The 19872-nt window shown below is 36.8% G+C and overlaps 1 protein-coding gene across 1 annotated transcript; it reads right to left on the reverse strand.

The window, feature by feature from the left end:
* Positions 1-368: 368 nt before the first annotated feature.
* RBP1 (retinol binding protein 1) lies at positions 369-17860 on the reverse strand. Its single transcript, XM_026073055.1, has 4 exons — positions 17732-17860; positions 16943-17121; positions 3958-4059; positions 369-648 (listed from the first exon to the last, which is right to left on the reverse strand). Exons 1-4 carry the CDS (start codon positions 17802-17804, stop codon positions 595-597), a joined length of 408 nt encoding a protein of 135 aa, XP_025928840.1. The 5' UTR covers positions 17805-17860; the 3' UTR covers positions 369-594.
* Between the last annotated feature and the right edge of the window lie 2012 nt (positions 17861-19872).

The raw sequence follows: 19872 nt of genomic DNA on the forward strand, positions 1-19872 counted from the left end.
CCATATCTTTACTTAATTTGAGAAATTGGGTTTCATTTCTGATGGAATACTTTCAGTGAAGCAGTGCTCCATTGAAGCCAATGGTAAAATTCACACTGACTTCAGTGAAATCAGATTTCAGCGTACATTAAGCCACAAACTATAGTTCTAATTCCCTTCCCTACAACAATGATTTAACGCTGCTTTGTCAGTGAAAAGAGGTCTTTGAAATAAGACTGCTTTAAGGTCCCTGGCCAGGGCTATGGAAATATGATTTCCATTGTAGATGAAAAATGAGCTCAGTGGTTCTTAAACTTGTATCTCGTTTTATGCCAAACATTCTCTGATTTGGTGTAGTCAAGAAGTAAGGTGCACACGCATTTACAGGGTTTAGTATCTTTTATTGGCATTTCTAAAAATAATTTTATTTGGAATCATTTCTTTAAAAATGATTTGGTAAAAATATTTTATGCAAAGTCTGACTATACAATTCTAATGTGATCTTCATCTCTCTGTTTGCTGTCTTGTCCTTGATGATACACATTACTAGCATTTGGAGATATGGTGATAAGTCAGTAAATTCTACTGTTCTTCACTTCTCTATCAGCAGTAGGCTCACTGTACCTTCTTAAAGACCTGCTTACATTTGACTCCACACACTCTTATTTCCTAGGAGGAGACAATGATTGAAAAATACAACTTTTACATAGGACCCATGCGTTATATATTCATCTATATGTCTGGCTTAATATTAACTCACAGTTTTCTATCAAATTGTGTTGTGTAATTTGTGTTTAATGTTTAATCCTAGAATGTTTAATCCTTATGTTTAATCCTAGAAGAAACTAGCAGGTTTGGGTTTGTTTTCTGGAAAAAGGTGGAATAAGAAAAGTTATCTCAGGATCTCAGATCTTAAAGGGCCAAATGTGTTCCCAGTGCACTATTCTTTATTTGTGCTTGCAACTACTTTGCTCTTTGAAATGGGCATTCTCTGTTTCGGGCACTTAAACAAGTTATTTGGAGATAGATTTGAACAACCAATTCTGAATCTGTATGTTGATAACTAGTAGTTCGAACCTACAAAAACAGGAATCACCTGAAAGCCCGCTCCAGCAAAAGCATGATCATAACCGGAAAAGGACAGCTAATTGTGTACAGGAGATGGGATCTAGGCACAGCACAGCAGTGCTGAAGTCGACCATACTGGACACCTAATGCTAGCTACTGTTCTGATATTTTGTGTTCCATTATAGCTTTTTAAAAACCTCTACTTGCTAATCATTGCATCGTAGTGAACTGTGCATAAGCAGATGCAATGATGTTTATGTCTTGGGCACTGATATGAAAGGCATATTGCCATTTACACTAACTTCACTGAAGATGCAGTTTTATCCTTTCCATTCTTGAAACTGTTTGAGTTAGACCTGAGAATTATGCACAATATGTATGTGGTTGTGTGGAGGTGTTGACTGGTTTTAGTGGAAGAAGAATAACAGGTGGAACTTCTTAAGGGCTGAAAAGACAAAGTTTATGACCTAGCGGAATAGACATACTTTCTATTCTGAAATATAAGACTTCTACTAAAGCTGCTAGAACATTGTGCGGAAACAGAAGGCAGAGTTTCTTGGGTAGTTATGCACATTTTCTTATGGACTTTGATAAAATAAGATAAAAACCCCTATGCTGGGTCAATAACCCCATTGGGATATGCTGCTTGAATTTTAAAAGCACTAATAAGAGAGAGTGGTTCATGATGAATTGGTGCAACAAGCAGACTGATACCATGATTTTAGTTAGGACCTGTTTTGTTCACTTTATATATAGGTAACCTGGAAGAAGGAGTGTGCAATAAGGGCTAAGAGATCTGCTGACAATGATAAAAACCTACAGAGCAGAAGCAATCAATACAATAGAAGAGGGCAATAAAATTCAAAAGGAAAAGGAGAATGGTCAGAGAAGTCACTCAAGTGAAATAGAATCTGAGGAGGAAAAAGAGCTACAAAGTACAGACCATAGAATGAAATGGTGAAAACATCAGGTGATAAACTACCGAAAGATATAGTACTGTTCTCCACAGAACTGTGCGAAGAATTAAATTAACACTTGGCTCATTGTCTAAAGTTCAATAGGATCATAAAACTATCGAAGTATCAATTTTTTAGAGGTAACTGCCCATTGTATCAAAGAATTCTCAAGAGTACTGGACCTAGTAATCTTAGCTGGTCAAAAATAAGATATTAAATGGGTCTCTCTTTTACTGTATCTTTAATGGAGAGAGTTATATTAATGAGGATTCCAAGGAGTGAAGAGGACATCTTTTGAAGTTGGTGAAATAGAAAAAATGATAAAATTGAAATATTGCAGATTTGCCTGTAAAATACTTGGGGACTTCCTTTGCATGAAGTAACCTTGTACTGACTGTTGTGTACATGTGAGACAGATCATGATAAATTGTACAAGTGCCAGTGAGCGCACGGTGCTTGCATGAGCTGGCAGATATGATGCAGAATCATCACAGCCTTCTGAAGCAGCAGCCTGAGATCAGTCAGGTTACCTTAGCGTATCTAAAGTGGCACTAGACACAGATGTTTAAGCAAGTGAATCCCAGTTTATGACTTCTAAAATTATGAGGCATGGTCAAGGATAGGAAGTGTTCTGGCCTGGAGGTCCATGGCCAGGTTATATAGCTAGAGCATGAATCAGTATGGATGGCAGAAGTCTTGGCTAAAGAGATTGGTGTTGGGGGCAGCAAATTGGAAGAGATAATGACTACAGAGCTGGCAAGGAACAGGAACCAGGACTTGCATAAAAAAGAGGCCAAAGAAATGGAAGGGGAACTAGTGGGATTGCTTCGTATAAGATGAAGGCAGCAAGGTGTAAGCTGAGCTTCTGGGCCAGACATTGTATGGCTAATTGCGACCTGACTGCCAGCATAGAATCTGAAAGGGCTGATGCTCTGGGTCATGGTCCCCAAGTGATGCGAAACTGGGGGCTAGTATGGGAATACTGTAGTGTGTTTGTGTGCAGGACAGAGGAATATATATAGATGGAAAATTCTGGAGACTGTTTTTCATTGCTTCATCTCTACTTTCAGTGAGACCATGATCTCAGCTATAAAGTGATCACTCACACAGTTACTGCCTCCCTACCTGCATTATATCAAGTATGTAGTCCAGATGATAAGATCTGTCACCTACATTCCCTTCCCAAACCAGTTTCTGAGACTTCTAGTATGTCCTAAAAATTATGTGTAGTACTAATGGGCTTGGGGTACTGTTGCAAAGATTTCATATATACTTATGCTATGGATTTGAATATTTAGAGAACATCCATTTAGAATAATGAATACCAATAGTACTGAACAGCGAACAAGAATGGAAGTTGGATTTTATTGTCTCAGCTGGAAGAGTGCCTTTTACCGAACTGATGAGAGAGTGAGGATGCTATAGAGCTATGTGAGAAAAAAATAGTGATCTTCTTTCAGGTCCTGTTAACTTAGAAAGATAGAAGTGATGATCTGAAAGAACATGACATTTCAAAAGCTAAATTGCTGTTTCAGTTCTCTAGGCTATAATGCAGTCTGGTCTGTAATTATTTTAAAAGAATAATGGTATATTTTCCCCTTATGGCTTATTGTTGGATGCGTAATTGCACCAGCTCCTGTACCACCTACTTCACAGAGTATACAAAGGACATTCTGTTAAATGTCTTCCTCAGTGCAAACATTTCAAACTGATATGTCTGGACAGACAGTTAACACAGAAAGAATACTGTTTTGAAATCAGGTAAACTTTGTAAGGGACATAAAAGAATAATGGTTCCACATGAAATTATTCCTTTAGAAATGAGTCAAATGCAGCATTAATACTTAATTATGTCAAAGTAGGCCAAGATAACATAGCGCACAGCTTGCTGCATTACGTGTGACCATTTGAATAAATAATACAGTTGCATTTGAAACCCGTTACATGATCTTACCAGGTGCATTTCATCACCTTCAATCCACTGGGTCCAACCACGACCTTCTTTTTCTCCTTTCTGTACACAAAGAAGCTTATCACCATCCCAAGAGACTGTGGTCTAGCAAAAGAGACATGTTCAGTGTTACTTTAGTTATTCTCTTACATAATGATTAATAGTTTCTTTAAAGCAAAACTTCTCTCTAATGCAATAAATGATTAACATAGCTCATAAGAATAATAATTATACACAGAGCTGTAACACTGAGGATAATTACAAAAGAAATGAGCTTAAATAGAAAGCTAGTACCCAACTGCCTCTTAAAACCCAGAAGGATGAGATAAAGCCGGCTCTTTAAATATGAGAAAAAGCATCACAAATGCCTGTGAGAGTGCACTCCTCTCCCTACTGACACAGACAGCAGCAGAAGAGATAGGCAATCATCCAACACCATGTTTGCAAGAGGAGCTGAAAACTTGAGCTTCAGTTTCCTTTTTCCACCATAAAAACAATTCTCCAGCCACTCTACCTGAAAACAGTACCCACCTACTGGCAGCTAGAAAAGACCACAAAAGGCTTGTAAATACCGAGCTGTGGTTTTTCTCCATGCCTTAATCTGTCCTCCATCATCAAGCAGAAGTGTCAGTAAATTGACAGCTTTGCCAGCATCCTGTAACTGGAGAACTACATTTGTTTCTTAGAAAGAAAATGTAATAAAACTTGAGTTGGTTAACAGAGACTGATGCAGCTACACTCAGTAACACTGAAAATGAGTACCCAACTACATACTTACTCTTCTTATTTTTTCAGAGTTAAGCATCTTCTTAATTAGTCCGCTGGACAGGGATAGACTTGAGCCATACATGAGTAAAGATTTCCAGGATTCAACACAGTACTTTCGTGACTATCTGTGCTATCCTTAGTAGTTCAGTGGAACTTACATTCATAAAACTATTTAAACGTATGAAGGTGCGTCCTACAGCTTATTACTGTGGTTAACTTTTGCTGACAATTTGCCTTTCACTTCTCCTTAAGATAAAGAGTAGCAATATTCTGTAAATTTTTTAAAGAAGGAAGGGAAAGAGCAGTGCCAATCTGTGCTCCATTAAGATAGTTTAACACCAATATTAACACAGTGCTTTGAAATGAACTTGTGTGAAGTGAATCTGAGGACAAAATACGGAATTAGTTTGCCTTGTGAAAGTCTTCAAGCCACTGCCTGTGCAAGTGGTCAAATACAGAGAGCAGATGAATTCTGAACTTTCATTAAAGGAAAACTTACTGTGTTCATCCTATGTAGTTTCTAAGAAAAGAAGTTAGCCTACATTTGTCAGTCTGGGAGTTAAAAGCAGTTCAACATTCAAGAGCTACACAGCTACGCAGTATTTATTTAATATGTGTATGTCACAAACAATTAATTCTTAAATGATAACCATGATAGCCACTATCTATAAATAGGTACAGCCAGCAATCTCCACCCATGGGAAGCTTTAGACTAAACAAGCTTGGAAACTGAATCACAAGAAGGAGCGCAGGTGCAGGCAGTCATAGGCAAGGCGTTGTTAGTGATCCCACATAGTGTCGGTCTGCACCACGGGGGGGCTCGGAAAACAGACTCAGTTGTGCTGCTAAAAACCTATCATCTGATCTGTAAAATGCATTCACAAATTCTTCTGTGTTCACGCATGTAAAATAACCTAGTAGTAGATAACACTTCAAAAATACAACTCCTTTTAATGTGTAATATACTATCGCAGAAAAGGACAACACATTGGGGAAAAGCTGTACTTAAGAGGGTTAATGTGGTCATCATGGTTTAGATTGTCTTCCATATCTGTTTTGACTTTATAGACATCCCAGTTGTCCAGCTGGAGAGTTGGAAGTAACAAATAATACTAGTTAAAGTGAAAAATGTTTAACTTTTAAGTCAGCTTCTCTAATACTTTCTGATGATTCTAAAAAAACAAGTGCATGAGAAGATAAACATTATTTCTACAGATGACCTGCAGATGAAAGGGCTGTTGTGGAATAAATGGTTTGTTATATGCAGCTTTGCTTAGTAACAGTACTTATTTTTTTTCACTGAGTATTAGCTCAGCATACCTTAATCACCAGATTAGTTGTATAGTTTAATATTGTGGGCTTACATGTGCATTCAAGTGTATATGTATACCATGATAAAATAAGATCCAACTTCATAATTACTACTAATGTTTAAAGTTAGTTGTTGTGGAAATTATGAAAATATTCACTAGTTTAGTACAGTTAGGGGAAATTGAGAAACATTTACCGCAGTGCAAGGAAACGTTAACTTTTTAAGCTTCCAAGGCTGGTTCAAATTGTTTCATCTCAGAAAATGATGCACTTTTTTCTCTTGCTTTTTTGTTTTTCCAATCAAGATTAGACATTGCTTTTGGCAATCTGGTGACAACCACAGAAAGTTTAACACCCCAGGCTGTTAACCAAGCTGTTTTATAGCCAGAATTCCCAGTTATAACATTCTATGTTCCCTTTGAGAGACATAAATAGTGAAGGGATATGAGTAAACTGTACAGTTTATATTTTTGTATGTGGCTATTTCACTACAAAGGTTAAAAAGGACAGAATGTATTGCAGGAGAACATAATGTTCTCTTCTTTGTTAGCAGAAACAACAGCTTACTGAAAATGAGATTAATCACTAGCATTTTTATCTTGTCTTTCTTTAGGTCAAACTGCAAAGTCTGATATAATAAAAGACCCAAATAATACAGAAGATAGAAATTTCCCTTAACTCAGATGGAAAAGAGTAGTAAGGTCTTCCATTCCAAATATCTCTATAAAGACACACAGAGTATTAGTTGAGGGTGGATTTGTCATAGCTGTTACATGTGCGCAGGCTGCCACTAAGTCTGTGCTTTACCAACAGACAATACACAGCAATGTCTGCCTTAGAGCATTTCCAAAAACTTGAGTCAGAACATAGTAATAATATTCCAAAAATACCACTGTTGGTAAATACTGGCTCTTTTATTGTATATAAAAGCAACAATTTGGATTGGGATATTGCCGTTGTATAACTAGGAGCCAGGCATTAGAACAGGCTATTAAGGCATTCTTCTGTATGAGATTTGTTCTTGTTGTTTCCCTTTCCCAAAATGCACTTATTATCACAACAAAGAAATGCTTTAACTTTTATGGTAAAGCAACTTTTCTTACAAAACTAGGCGTTTATAATTCACTATATTTGCCACCATTTTGGTAATAGCATTACCTAGGGTGTCCTGGTTACAGAGACTGAACTACTGGCTCTTATCTGGAATGACTGAAAAACTTTGCCAGGGCTGGGTGAGCACAGGGTCGCTGGACAGGCAGCTYGTCCTCCTCATTTTCCCCCACAAACAGGAGGAGGAGAATGAGACACACTTTAGGGCCACTGGGGAAGTGGCAGCTTCCTGATGGTAACGGAATCAGCTAGATGAAAATGCGGCATTTCACTACAACTGAAGGCTCCCTTCTTTCTCAAGCACCTTGCACTGCCTGTGGGATAAATAGATTTCATTTATTCCTGTCAACTAGTCATCCTTCTTGTAAATAAAATACATCTTTAAAAAAAACAGTACTATAAGCATGTCTTATAGCTTACAGGTGGTACATAATCTAGTTCATTATAAGCAAGCTTAATCTTAGCTTGTTGAGGAGGAGGGAAATACTAATTTTGATCCCTTTATAATTTGGACAGTGATATGGGTGCTGTGGAAGGACTCTGTTAGAGTTTACCTTTTTGTACAAGCACTCTCCTTTCTTAGGTACATGGAATACTCGTTCAGTGACTACTGACTGGGAGAAGCACTGTAACTCCAAAAATCTAAGTTAGCTTTTGGGTTTATAAATGCTAATGCTGTTCATATATTAATTAGAAAATGAACCATTTCTGCCTTGCCTAACATTTTTCTTTTTCTCTAAAAAGGCCACTTATATTATTGTAAATGTTAACCAAAGCACAAAATACTGACAATGAAAGGGAGAAAATTGTCTGGAAGACTAGAACAAATGGTGGAGAGATGTACATCGGAGATAAACAGGATTGCCTAACAGGCAGTGGTTGGATTCTCTTGTGCATAATACTTGTCTTGAAAAACTGTACTGTGCTGATTCCTTTTTTTTAAAAAGCTTTATTCCTCCAGCCTGATATCTTCCCTTGCAGTTCCTAAAGAAAGATGGACAGAAGGAAAGAACTTATTAGAAGTGTATCACGTGTCATTGATCAGCGTATCATTTCAGTGAGCTATATAAACAACTAGCACCGTATAGGGATTAAAAGAGAATATTGAGCAAGAATTTCTTGCTTCTGTTCTTGAGTCTGTCAGATCTTCTGGCTCAGTACTTAAACCTGAAACTAATACATCTTGGGTCAAATAGATACTGTATAATTCCTTAGGAAAGTTCAATGGAAAATTGTGATTAATGTAACTAATGTATAATGTGATCAAAAATACTGAAGGAGAGCAAGGAAGGGTAACCATGGGAGATAAATAAAGTGGATCTTGCCTCAGTTTAACTTTTCTCAAAAATTCTAACCAACAATATTGCACCTCTCTTGAATTATGTACTCTGCATTCTTGAGCTATAATGATGAGAGGTGAAGATCACAAACCAAGGCCGTTATCTCAGGCTTCACTAGATTAAACGTGGTCATCATTCAGGAGAGGGAAGTGGCCAGTACTGTATCTTTTGCCTGTGTCCCAAAAACTCTGATGGCATTTCTGTCTGAGTGAGGTTAGACAGAGAAAGGTTACTTTACAAAAATACTTATACTGAATTCACTAATCAAATTATTGTCTTTGAAATCTGAGAACACTAAAAATGTTCCAAATTTTCCTTTGTTTCTTTATGATTTATGTGGTCTTAAACTATTTTGTGCAGTTAGATATTTATTTTCCGTGTATTAGTTGGCCATTCACATACTTTTTTTTAGTGATTTAATCTGTTCTTGTTATGAAAATTTGAATACATGTGTATAGAAACACTGTATTCCTGAAAACAAAAGCTAGAATAAATGAAAATTAAAGTACTCCTATTGTTGTTTTCAAATATGAGACGAGGTTGATTTATTAAATGGAATATTCAGTAAAAACAAAACATCTATCAACTATGTATTCACATTTTCTCCAGTAGCAGTAACAATAGTGAAGTCTTTTAGTATTACAATAGATACTACTTCCAACTTGTAGTGGTAAGTCATATTGACCCACAGCCAGAGATATTGACTTTAGTAATTTGCTGGAATTTTCATCAAAATAACTGCTTTATCAGAAAACTCTGTATTTCCCAGTGAGACGTAAATGCAAAAACATTTGATGCTGGCTCCGGACAATGCTTCTCATTCCCATAATGCTGTTCCTAATGTGCTTGCTTGTGTTGTGTGCATGAAGAAGATACTAATGTACTTTACTGGTGAATGAAAGAAAATAACAAAAAATATTTTAAAAATAATCCATAAACTTTCTTGCTGATGCTACATAGATTCTTGACACATTGCATTTACAAATATGAATTGCAGATACCACCTTTCATCAAAAATGTGTTACTGATTTCCCATCTTTGGGAGAAACACAGCATTAGCACTTCTGTTTTTCTTCTGCTACCCTTCAGAGTGTTGTCTCTATATCATGGTGCAGCAAATGACTGCATGACACACTCCATGTTCCTTCTCAACCCAGTAATTCTGTGTTCATGAGAATGACCAGTCATTTTGCAACTGTAATTATGATTTAAGAAGGATTAAATACTGGGAAATGATTGTTTAGGTCAGATAGAGGACACAGGAAAATCTGATTGGAGCTGGGTAACACCAAAAAAATATTCTAGAATTTTGGATCAAACATGGCAATGCATCCAATTATATATTTATTAGCTACTCAAGATAAAGCATTTTCATGTGAACTAAGTATTGAAGTGATATAAAAACATTTGATATGCAGTTTTCAGTGGAAATTTTCATCAACTAAAGTTCTGATGGAATAAACTAAAGTTTTTGGTGTCACACTACTATCCAATGTAACGGGGAAAGGGCATTCTGTAATCTCCTAGTCACTACCTATGACCTTCTCTGCAGGATGCATGCTGTGCACTTCTAACGGCAGAGCTACAACCTGTTCAGGGTTTCTCCTCTCTCCAGCATGTAACTCCTCTCTTTTATCTCAACAAATTCGTATCTGGCAGGTTGGTGACAGACAGATAGGTTACTGAGAAAAGAGCACGCTAAAGCAAATAAGTAAGAGTTCATCTCACAAATATTTTCCTGTTGCTCGTCTTAGCACAGAACAGAAATCAGGCAATTAGATTTCTTTTTAAGCAAAGTCTGATCCAGGAATACTGGGAACATGTAGAAAATCAAATCAGGAAATCAAAAATATCTAGGTAATTCTTCAATGAACACCAAGTTTGACAAGGTATCAGTAACAGCTAAGACATTCTACAGGCAAAGAAGAGAACAAATCATGAAGACATTCTGTCTACTTTGTACCAATGCTTAAAGCAGTCCACACTTTTTTATAACTAAGTTTTTTCAAGGTAGACTTTCTGCGTTCAAGCTATGTGCACTTCAGCTGTTCATTGTTTTTGTGGAAGTTTGAAGCAAATCTTGGTTATTTGGGCTCTTACATTGCTCCCTAGAAGTGCTATCATAACAGCGCTGTTAATGTATGAACTACTGTGCTACAGACCTTGAGTGAAGAATGCTGGAAGTAGCAGTTACAGAGGTATATCAGACATCAGGAATGAATCATTATGAAGAGGCCTCCTCACGCTTTCTACAGGCCCAAAAATATGGCTGTGTTTAACAGTCCTGAATCTTGACAAGGTACTGGCTAAAATACCCGATCTGTGAACAAGATGATGTTGTGCTGGAAAAAAATAAGTGGCTTCCAATTAGATCACTTCCATATTTGAGAACTTAAATGGCAAGATTATGCTATTTCATAAGGCATGCTCAATATACATGGTCAATAGCTTCCAAAGAAGAAATCTTTTGAAAACTTATATGAACTTAAATTTGATTCAGAGAAATCAACAGTTTACATCACATCACTCCTCAAAACCTAAGTTTTAGATTTTATTAAGAAGATATCTAGGGGTTTTTGTCAACATAAAACCAGCTTAAGATGATCAGGATAAGCAGCTATGAAAGAGAAGCTTGACCATCTGAAAAAAGATCACATAAAAACCACGGAAATATTTCTTGTTGGCTAGGTTCATTTATTCCATTGACAAAAATGTATTGCTCATTTATCCTGTTCATAGGTATTCAATGCATTCCAGACGCTTTTCCAAAATCTAATGCAGACAATTCTGATAGTGTTGGGGAATTATGATTTGAAGTCAGGATACTGTTTTGCCTCAAAGGTCCAAATTGAAATAAGGGTTCATGGTGGTGTCTCCCAAAGAGCCAAATCTCTGTGCAGAAAATGTGTATGGCAATTATGGGAAAACATCTAGCAAACACTCCCCAACAGAAAAATTAGTGGTAGGATTCCTGGACTTTATCTCCATGTATTGTTGCTGGACAAAGGCTATACACATTTAGCTATGCTGTAGCTAGATGTGATGGTAAAGTCTGTATCAACCTTTCTGTCCCTTACTAACTTCACTTCATCCATGCAGAAGCATGAATAAATCCTTCCTGCCATTTCATCATTCCTGTTCTTAGCTGTGCAGCAACAGAAGCCCCAAAATTTTCTGTAGGAAAAGGATGATAGTGCAATACATTGCGTTTCTCAGCTGCTTGTGTGGCTGGCAGATGTGACACCTTGCAACAGGTATCTACAGCTACAGGGCTCTAAAATGTGTTCGTGGAATTACACACTTGCTCAGATCTCTATTGAAAGACAAGCTGGTTATAATGTGGGCATTGGGTACCTGACTGATAACACTGAAGTTCACTGTAGTCAAAAGATGAGATATTTCTACAAGTAGTATTTTGCTTCTACAATTGTCAGCATCTCCATTGCTAGCAAAGTGGCTTGGGATTGGATTGACAAGTTTTAGATCAAAGGGCAAGCTGTTGTCAGATAGGGTCAGGTCTTAAATGTTTGGATTGTTTATCCTGAATCCTTGCTTGTAAGAACAACAAGGAAAGCAATGATTGGAGACATACCAGGGAGCAAGAAGCTTAATGTGCCAAAGCTACAAGCTACACAGGTGACAGTGTGTGGTAGGAGAAGGGATAGAATCAATATTTTGGACAGTGCATAATGTTTTATTTCTTAAGAATGGTAATTTGTTTTCTTATCAAAATAAAATAGTAAGAATCAATACAAAAATAGAAAGACTTGCATATATCCTGTGCCAGAAGAAAGTACAATATAGCAGATCCAATTCACTTTGTGCAAGGATCAGAATCGATTCTAAGATGTTTATTGTTTAAATTAATGTGTATAATTGATTTACCCTCTCTGTAAGTTTAGCAAGATGCAATTGTACATAACACTAATGTTTTGTCATTCAAAATCCAATTTAATAAGTCTAGTTCCCAGGTTTTCAGCTGATTCTTTCTGTTTTTACATTCAGCATTCATAAACCCTCGAACTTTTTAGGATTCACACAAAGCTGAAACACAAAGCGTTTCCAAAACCACCTCCCCTACAAAGATTCGGTATGTTAGCAGTCATTTTTGTGAGTAACTAGCTCAAATTTCACTTTAGTCTCAGGTTTAGGCTGGAATCTAGCACTGCAAGATTCAAAATTAATGACGTCTTGAATTATATGACAAGAGATTCTAGAGATCTCATCACAGTCCAGATATACCGAGCATATCACTTACAGATAATAAGCAGTAAAGCCAAACCAGCATGCAGTGTGAAACAAGGCAGAAAAAAGAAATAGCTCCTCTTTACTGAGGCGTAAAGTGATTGAGTGGCCCAGAGTTTTAGAGTGCCTGAGAAGGTCCAGGAGTGGAACTCTGTTCTTTTGAACCTCGGAGAGGTTGACAGGAGGACTGGTCTTCCTCACTTTCAGACCGCAGTTTATAAAAGTTCAGAAGTATCAACAGAAGACTACATGAAGACTACTTCATTTGAATCCAAACTGGAAAGATGTCAGTGATTATTCCAATGAGGGCCTGGAGAATTTATACAATTGCAGAGAAAGCGGGCACTAGATTATATACAGATAGGCAACAACATAAAAACACTTCCTGCACTAACCACTCTAGAACAATATTTTTCCAATGCAGTATATGAGGAAATTCTTACAAGCTAAAATCAATAAATTGAAATAATTTTTAAGGAGAAAAGGACAAAATTTGAAGAAGTAAAGAAACAAAACAGGTGAATCAGAGGGACTGCCAATCTTGCGTCTTACTAGAAAGGTACAATTTATTTCAAGTATTCTCACTCTGTGGGGGATCACCACTGAAATTCCAAGTATCGCTGGTTGTTGTCTTTTTGGCAGCAAAGTCCTCATTCCAATACCTACTCTAAACTAGAGGAACAGCTGTGAATTTCATTTATGGATAGAGGAAACCTGCTTAAATAATAGTTAAATAAGCTTCACGAGCCATGTAATTTTATAATAGGGCTCTATTCTGACCTTGCAGCAGTATAAATGAAATTATGCTTAGAACAACTAAACTTCATTGCATTTTTCCTGAATACAAACTAGGCAGGAATCAGTTTCATGTTACACATTTGTTATTTAAAACTGAACCATGATCAGTTTCCAACAACTCTTCTCCTTTCATTAGGATAGGGCACCTGTAACTAGCATTGGTTTGTGTGACAGAATGGTTGGTCAGATGCCTAAGAACAAGCCTTGTAAGACTGTCTTAAACACTGAATGATTATATATTTTCAGGAAGCTACTTCATATGGTAAGATACATGAAAGATCCGATGAACCACACATTTTTGAAACTGCAGATTATTCAAAAGAATAGGAAGAATTGAAGCATATACCTGAAGGTAGCCTGTGTGCTCATCAACTAATTGTTATATTCAGCAACAGAACCCCAAACACCCATTTGATGACTTAGCCATGCTTATGTTCTGCTTATGTTCTGTTTTGGTTAACTTAATTGTTAATATGTAGGATTTCCTTCTTTCAGTTTCCAATTCATTTTATTTTAATTGTTTACCAGTCCTCAGTCATTCCCTTTCCAGTTTCAATGTAGGAATAAAATTATTGTGGCAAAGAGCACAAGGCTCTGAATTACTGAAGTATCCTTCACTTTCTGAGACAGATATTTGATTTTAATGCAATTAACACTGCATTTTCAGTTATCCAAGAAATTCTACTGTACTATATATAGTCCTTCCTATATTTTTTAAAAAGATCATTTGCCCTTCTTAGTGTCTGTCAAAACATAGATTTATTCTGGATAGTGTGAGCTAAAGCAATTCAATCACATTCAAATGTTTGGATGGCATAAAAAATTATAATGCAAAAAGTAACACTGACTCTAGAAGTAAAATAGTTAGAAAAATAAAAATTGTAGAAAAATAAGTTTTGCATCTGAGCTTCCCCATTCTTGACTTGGAACATGAAATGTCAACCTTTGTTGTTTTTCATTTAGCTTTTTTATATACTTTTAACTGAGGTAGTAAGCAAATATACTGTGAAGATACATAAGGTAACTTAAAATAAATATCAGCAAAATTTTGTTAGCCTTTCCTCTTCAGACAGCATTGATTTGGAATTATCCTAGTTACGCTGTACCCTGACTGGCTCAAAGACATGTTTTACAACTGAAAGGTGAACACAATTTCAGTGAATTACACATAACAAGATCCAGCCAGTTCATTGTGGTAATATTATTTTTACTGGTGTGTATTAACTCTAGTTAGATGACTCCTTAGATGTATACTTCATTAAAAGAAAAGTAATCTATACATATTGGATGAGAGACTTCTAAGGTAATTTTTGCACAGTAATTGCTCCACTATGTAGATTAATGTTTAATGTGTAATTTGTCTTATCCATGTTACTTTGAACTTCTCATGCATCGAGCTACTTGGATGAATAACAGGATAGTGAGGAGAAAAATTGCCCAGTGTTCTGCTCAGTCCATGATGTAGATAACAATAATTGATTCATAGTCTCTCCCACTACACAGGTTAAGTATTAATGATAAAGTCATTTATGTCATGCAGCTTCACAAGCTATGGATGAGGAAAGAAATCATCAGGAATGAAATTCCACCTTCCCTTTTATGGTGGTATTCCTCAAAATGCCACTCAGCATCTCTTACCACCTTCATTACCCTTCTCTCATAAGACTCTTTCTGGCCTGTTGTAGTTGCTTAAAAGCTGCAAGCCTTGCCTGACATTGTGGTTTTCAGATGTGGACAGAAGAGGCTTCAGGCAGGGAGCTTCTTATGTTGTTGCCTTTGGGAAAGCTGATGTCACTTCAAGAAAAGAAATCTTTAATAAGAAAACTGAACTATCAAGTAGGATACATTGCTGCAGAGGCAGTGATTAGAGTGACCTTAATTGTAGAGCTGCACTTATTACCTGCTTGTGATGTTGGTGGCCCTAAGGGAATATCGAGGATTTCGGAACTCTTTTGTGGAGTGACGCACATAAGTCATTCTTAACAAACAAACAGTCAGGGTTAGTGACCACTCCTTTGGCCTTTTGGAAATGGCAAGAAGGTGGTGGTTCCTTCTGCTTCCAAGGCTGATTAAGCATTTTGCACTAAGCAGTCAAGGGATAAAATGTTTATGCAGCCTTTGAAAGTAGCATGGACTAGGTTCCACTCCAAATCTAATTACTGCTTTAGTAGTAATTAATAATCTTTCTCTAATTTCTCCTTTCTGCTTCAACATTTTGAATTCTTCACCATCACTAAATTTCACAAAATAGGATAGAGAATATCAGCCTGTTACAAATAGTGAAATATTTAGGGTGAGGAAATGGGGAGCACCATGTTTAGATCTATTGAATATTTCAAACAAAGAACAGGGCAAGGGGCATCTTTCCATCTCTTCTGAATCTGCTTTTTCAGCGTAGTGGTGGTCTGACGTATTTTGCAGAACTTGTTGCAGGTGTATGCTAGACAGCCTCACAGCACAATTACTTCATTCCTCCAGGTAAAGGATGTTTTAGTCTAGAGTTTAATGATATGTATTCTGTATGCACACAAACAAGTACAACACTGATGAAAACACAGGTGACTTCAGACATTTTCAGTGCCTGAGAGGTTGGGTAGAGGTTTTAAGCATTACTATTTTTGATAGTAATTTAGCCACCTAAGTCTAAGTCTTTCTTCAGGATTGTAACTGTTCAGTGAGTCTGGACCTCACTATCCTGATTAAGGACCTTCCACTAGTCAAAAATGTATTATGACTTCAGGCCATTTCACTTCACACAAATACACTTTGCTTCTCCCTTCCTCGAAAATATAAAATCTGGTTCAGATAAAGAACTTGTTTTTTTCATTTTTTCCTGTTAATTGGTATTTATCAGTCATGAGTTACATAATATTCCCTCCCTGGCAAGAGAAAACACTCATAATACAGAGTGCTCCGTGTTGGCTTATTGATCGCAAAGATTTGTTCCAGTAGGCTAATTAGTGCATCCACTCTACCAAATACACCCAGGAAGGTGGGATCACAGAAACAAGAACAAGAAAAGCAGCAATTTCTAAGGAGCCATTCTTACTCCTGGGGAGTAGCGCCTGATCTTGCAAACAATGGGTTTCTTCTACTGTAAAACATTACTCAATGCAGAAATTCTAAACGTCTGGCTGTAAACAACTTTTTGACTAACAAATATCCCAGTATAATTGAGTAACATTTAAATGAATTCACTAGTCATTCATTAATGAAATTGTTTCATGCTCCTGCTTAAAATTAGCATTCCTTAAATACTAAAAACTGTATGCAAATCTCAGCAAACTGAGAAGTACAGAAATAATCTTAGGAATAGCCACCTAAAATGGCTTACAAATGTGCTTGTGGCAAGGCCGTGGATTATTAATAATTATTCCTAATCTTTTTTTTTGTCAGTTGTTAGTTCTAATTCTTACCATGCATTTGCGATCATCCACCCCAGCTAAATCCTCCTCAAACTCCTTTCCTACATCAAATTCCATGATGTAGTTTCTAAAAGTGCTTAGAGTTTTAATGATCATATGATCCCCATTCTGAAGGATTTCTTTGTCAGGTTTTAGCAAGTTTGCTATTTTTCTTACAGCAACATTTACATCTGAAAAAGAAAGAGAATTATTTTAATCCAGAAAAGTCTACCACAAAAGAGGATTGTAGCTCTTGGGAGGACTAAAGTGAACAAAGATAAATAAATAAATGTCCAGATCCTTTCAGGCCAGCTTGCTTATCAGGAGGAAGCCTGTAGCCTAATTCTGTTAACTTAAATAAGTCAGCGTTTTGACTGTTGCTTATACTGAACCCCAAATAAATCCCACTCGTATTTGACAGCTAACAAGGTCATCAGTATTTCTATGGAAATGCTGGCATTTTACATACTTCTTCATCAAATGCAAACACACAAAACTGCATCGAGTATATTCTTGTCTTTGTAGCACACATAAAACTTCTACTCTTTTTCAAATTATGGGTCGTTTTTAAGTTTGAAGACTACGTAGTTTAATCTCTGTATGTGTAAACTTCAAGATGGTAAAAAGTAGAGGCTGTTTAGGATAAACAATTTTGCATAAGGCACTTCTTACAGTGTATTCCTAAAAAGAAATCTCACAAAAATGATTCATGACTGTACAAGAAAAAAGCAGATTCATGTCAAGACTAAGACAGGTTGCATTTATTCATTATTTACTAAAGAAACATGAAGGGAATCTTACCCAGCGCTTTCAGATACTCCTCAAAATTGTCATTGCTGACCATTTTCCAGTAACCATTGAAATCTGCCGGCATCTCTACTCTAGGTAATTGTCAAAATCAAAGTCTTTCTTAGAACGGCGTGTTGATTCTCCACCACACAGCTCACTGCCTTTCTTTGTGGTGAGCTTGAACTCTGGTTTCTTTTATCTGTTTTTCAGACCATGTAGCTATGAAAGTCCTCTTAATCCGATTATTGTTGAAGTGTTGCCTTTAAATCCTTCCACAAGGCTGAACCTCTGAGATTTGTAATGACAGCAGGATAACTTGATTTAAATGGAATGAAACATTCAYCTTCCATATAACTTCTGTAAGGATACTGATTATCTGCTGATCCATTTTAACCATATTACTCTTCATTTTTCATGCTGCTCAGAAATAAAATCTTTTAAATGGCTTTAGTCTAGGATATTAGCCAAGGCTATACAGGTAGGCTTATGTTGTGTGTTTTTGAGGTGAATCCTGCTTCCCTGAATATTTCCAAGCTACTTTATGCCTTCTTCTTTTCAGAAGAAGAGTCATACAGACTCTTTCAGTGAAAGTAAATTGTGTCTGGCATTATTTTAACTTGTTCCACAAGCCCCTTAATTCTGGAGTACTACCACTGGAAGCTGACTGGTTGGTCAACTGATGGCCCAGAAAGGGCCAGTTGGGTGGAAGCTAGTATTAAGAAGCAATGGTTGATTCTGTATATCGATAAATGCTACATGCCTATTGAATGTGTGCTGAAACCTGAAGACAGGATAAGAAGCATAACCTAACATCTTATCTGACACCAGTCTGCACCGAAGTGTCCTATACCCCTGCTTTAGTCCTGTGGAGCTGCTACACAGAAAGTGTGCTGACATCCTGCTGCAGAGAGTTGAAATAAGGACTATATTGCTCATCTTGGCAGATATAAGTATTGCGCATACCAAATATTAGCTATACTGAATCTTGTAGTGTATTTTAATATCCATATATCACTTCACATTACAACTTTATTTCAAACCTAATGAGTTAGAAAAGAAATTGTCAGCTATAAAATGTAGTATCTTGTTCTTGCTACCTGTGAAGAAACTGAATTTTACACAATGCCACAGAGTATGGACCATTTGAGTAATCAAATTTCCTCAAGAGAGCACTCTTCTTCCCCTACATCTTCTACAACTCACTTTCAGAATGCATAAATACTTACCAACCTTAAATATGTGTTTCAGATGCTGAAATTAGAAGGCCATCATCCTCATATAGCCAATGAAAGGGACGGGGGGGCTCCTCCAGGTGAAACGGGCTATGAGCTCCACTCAAACACTCTAAATTGCATTATTAAACAAAGTCCCTCTCACAAATAAGATGCCTAAAATAAAGTTGTGTAAAGCCCCTTTATTTCCACCCTCACCCAGCATAAAGCCATACTATGCAAGCAGAGTTCCCTATTTCAAAGGGATAACATCAGAGTGGCTCTACTGAATTAGACCAAAACAGTCCTGTTCCCTGTCTGTAGCAGTGGAAGGATATTATGATACCCCCGAACATACTTTTCCAGATTCCAGTGATTTGTGGCTCAAGGACTTTCTGAGCCAGATGTGTGTCTTTTATGTTTAAAAATCATTTATATTTTAGTGATGCTATAGAAAGTGTAAAACGCTAGCATTCACTCAGTGAGAAAAGGTAGCAGTAATTTGCTTTCAGACATGTCAGTAGCCATTTATTCCAAATTAAGTCAGTTTGATATTGGGTCTTCTACTATAACAGGTTCTACACAGTGTTGTTTAAGAATAAAAAAGAAAGCTAGACATTTTTCAGGCCTATGGTCAGTTTTTTGGCTGTTCCTTCCTTTTCCTCTTTCCTGAGTATAAGAAACTTAGAGCTATTCCAGTGTTTTTATAGCAACCTTCCCGAAGTTACTATTATTTATGAGATAGTTATCCCACTGCTATTCTTTGGGGGTGTCTTCTGTCAAAAGTGAGCTAGATTGAATCAGCAAAGCAGACAAGCAGAATATAGAATACATTTGTCTGGCTAACATTAGGCTCAACTACTGCGTAAGCCTCTTACCTATTTCCATTTATCTTCCATTCTGCAAATGCTACAGTTCAAGTTCCATGCTGTTATATCACAG

The sequence above is a fragment of the Apteryx rowi genome, unplaced genomic scaffold (genome assembly GCF_003343035.1).
Source record: "Apteryx rowi isolate R43461 unplaced genomic scaffold, aptRow1 scaffold_36, whole genome shotgun sequence".
NCBI classification, from domain to species: Eukaryota; Metazoa; Chordata; class Aves; order Apterygiformes; family Apterygidae; genus Apteryx; species Apteryx rowi.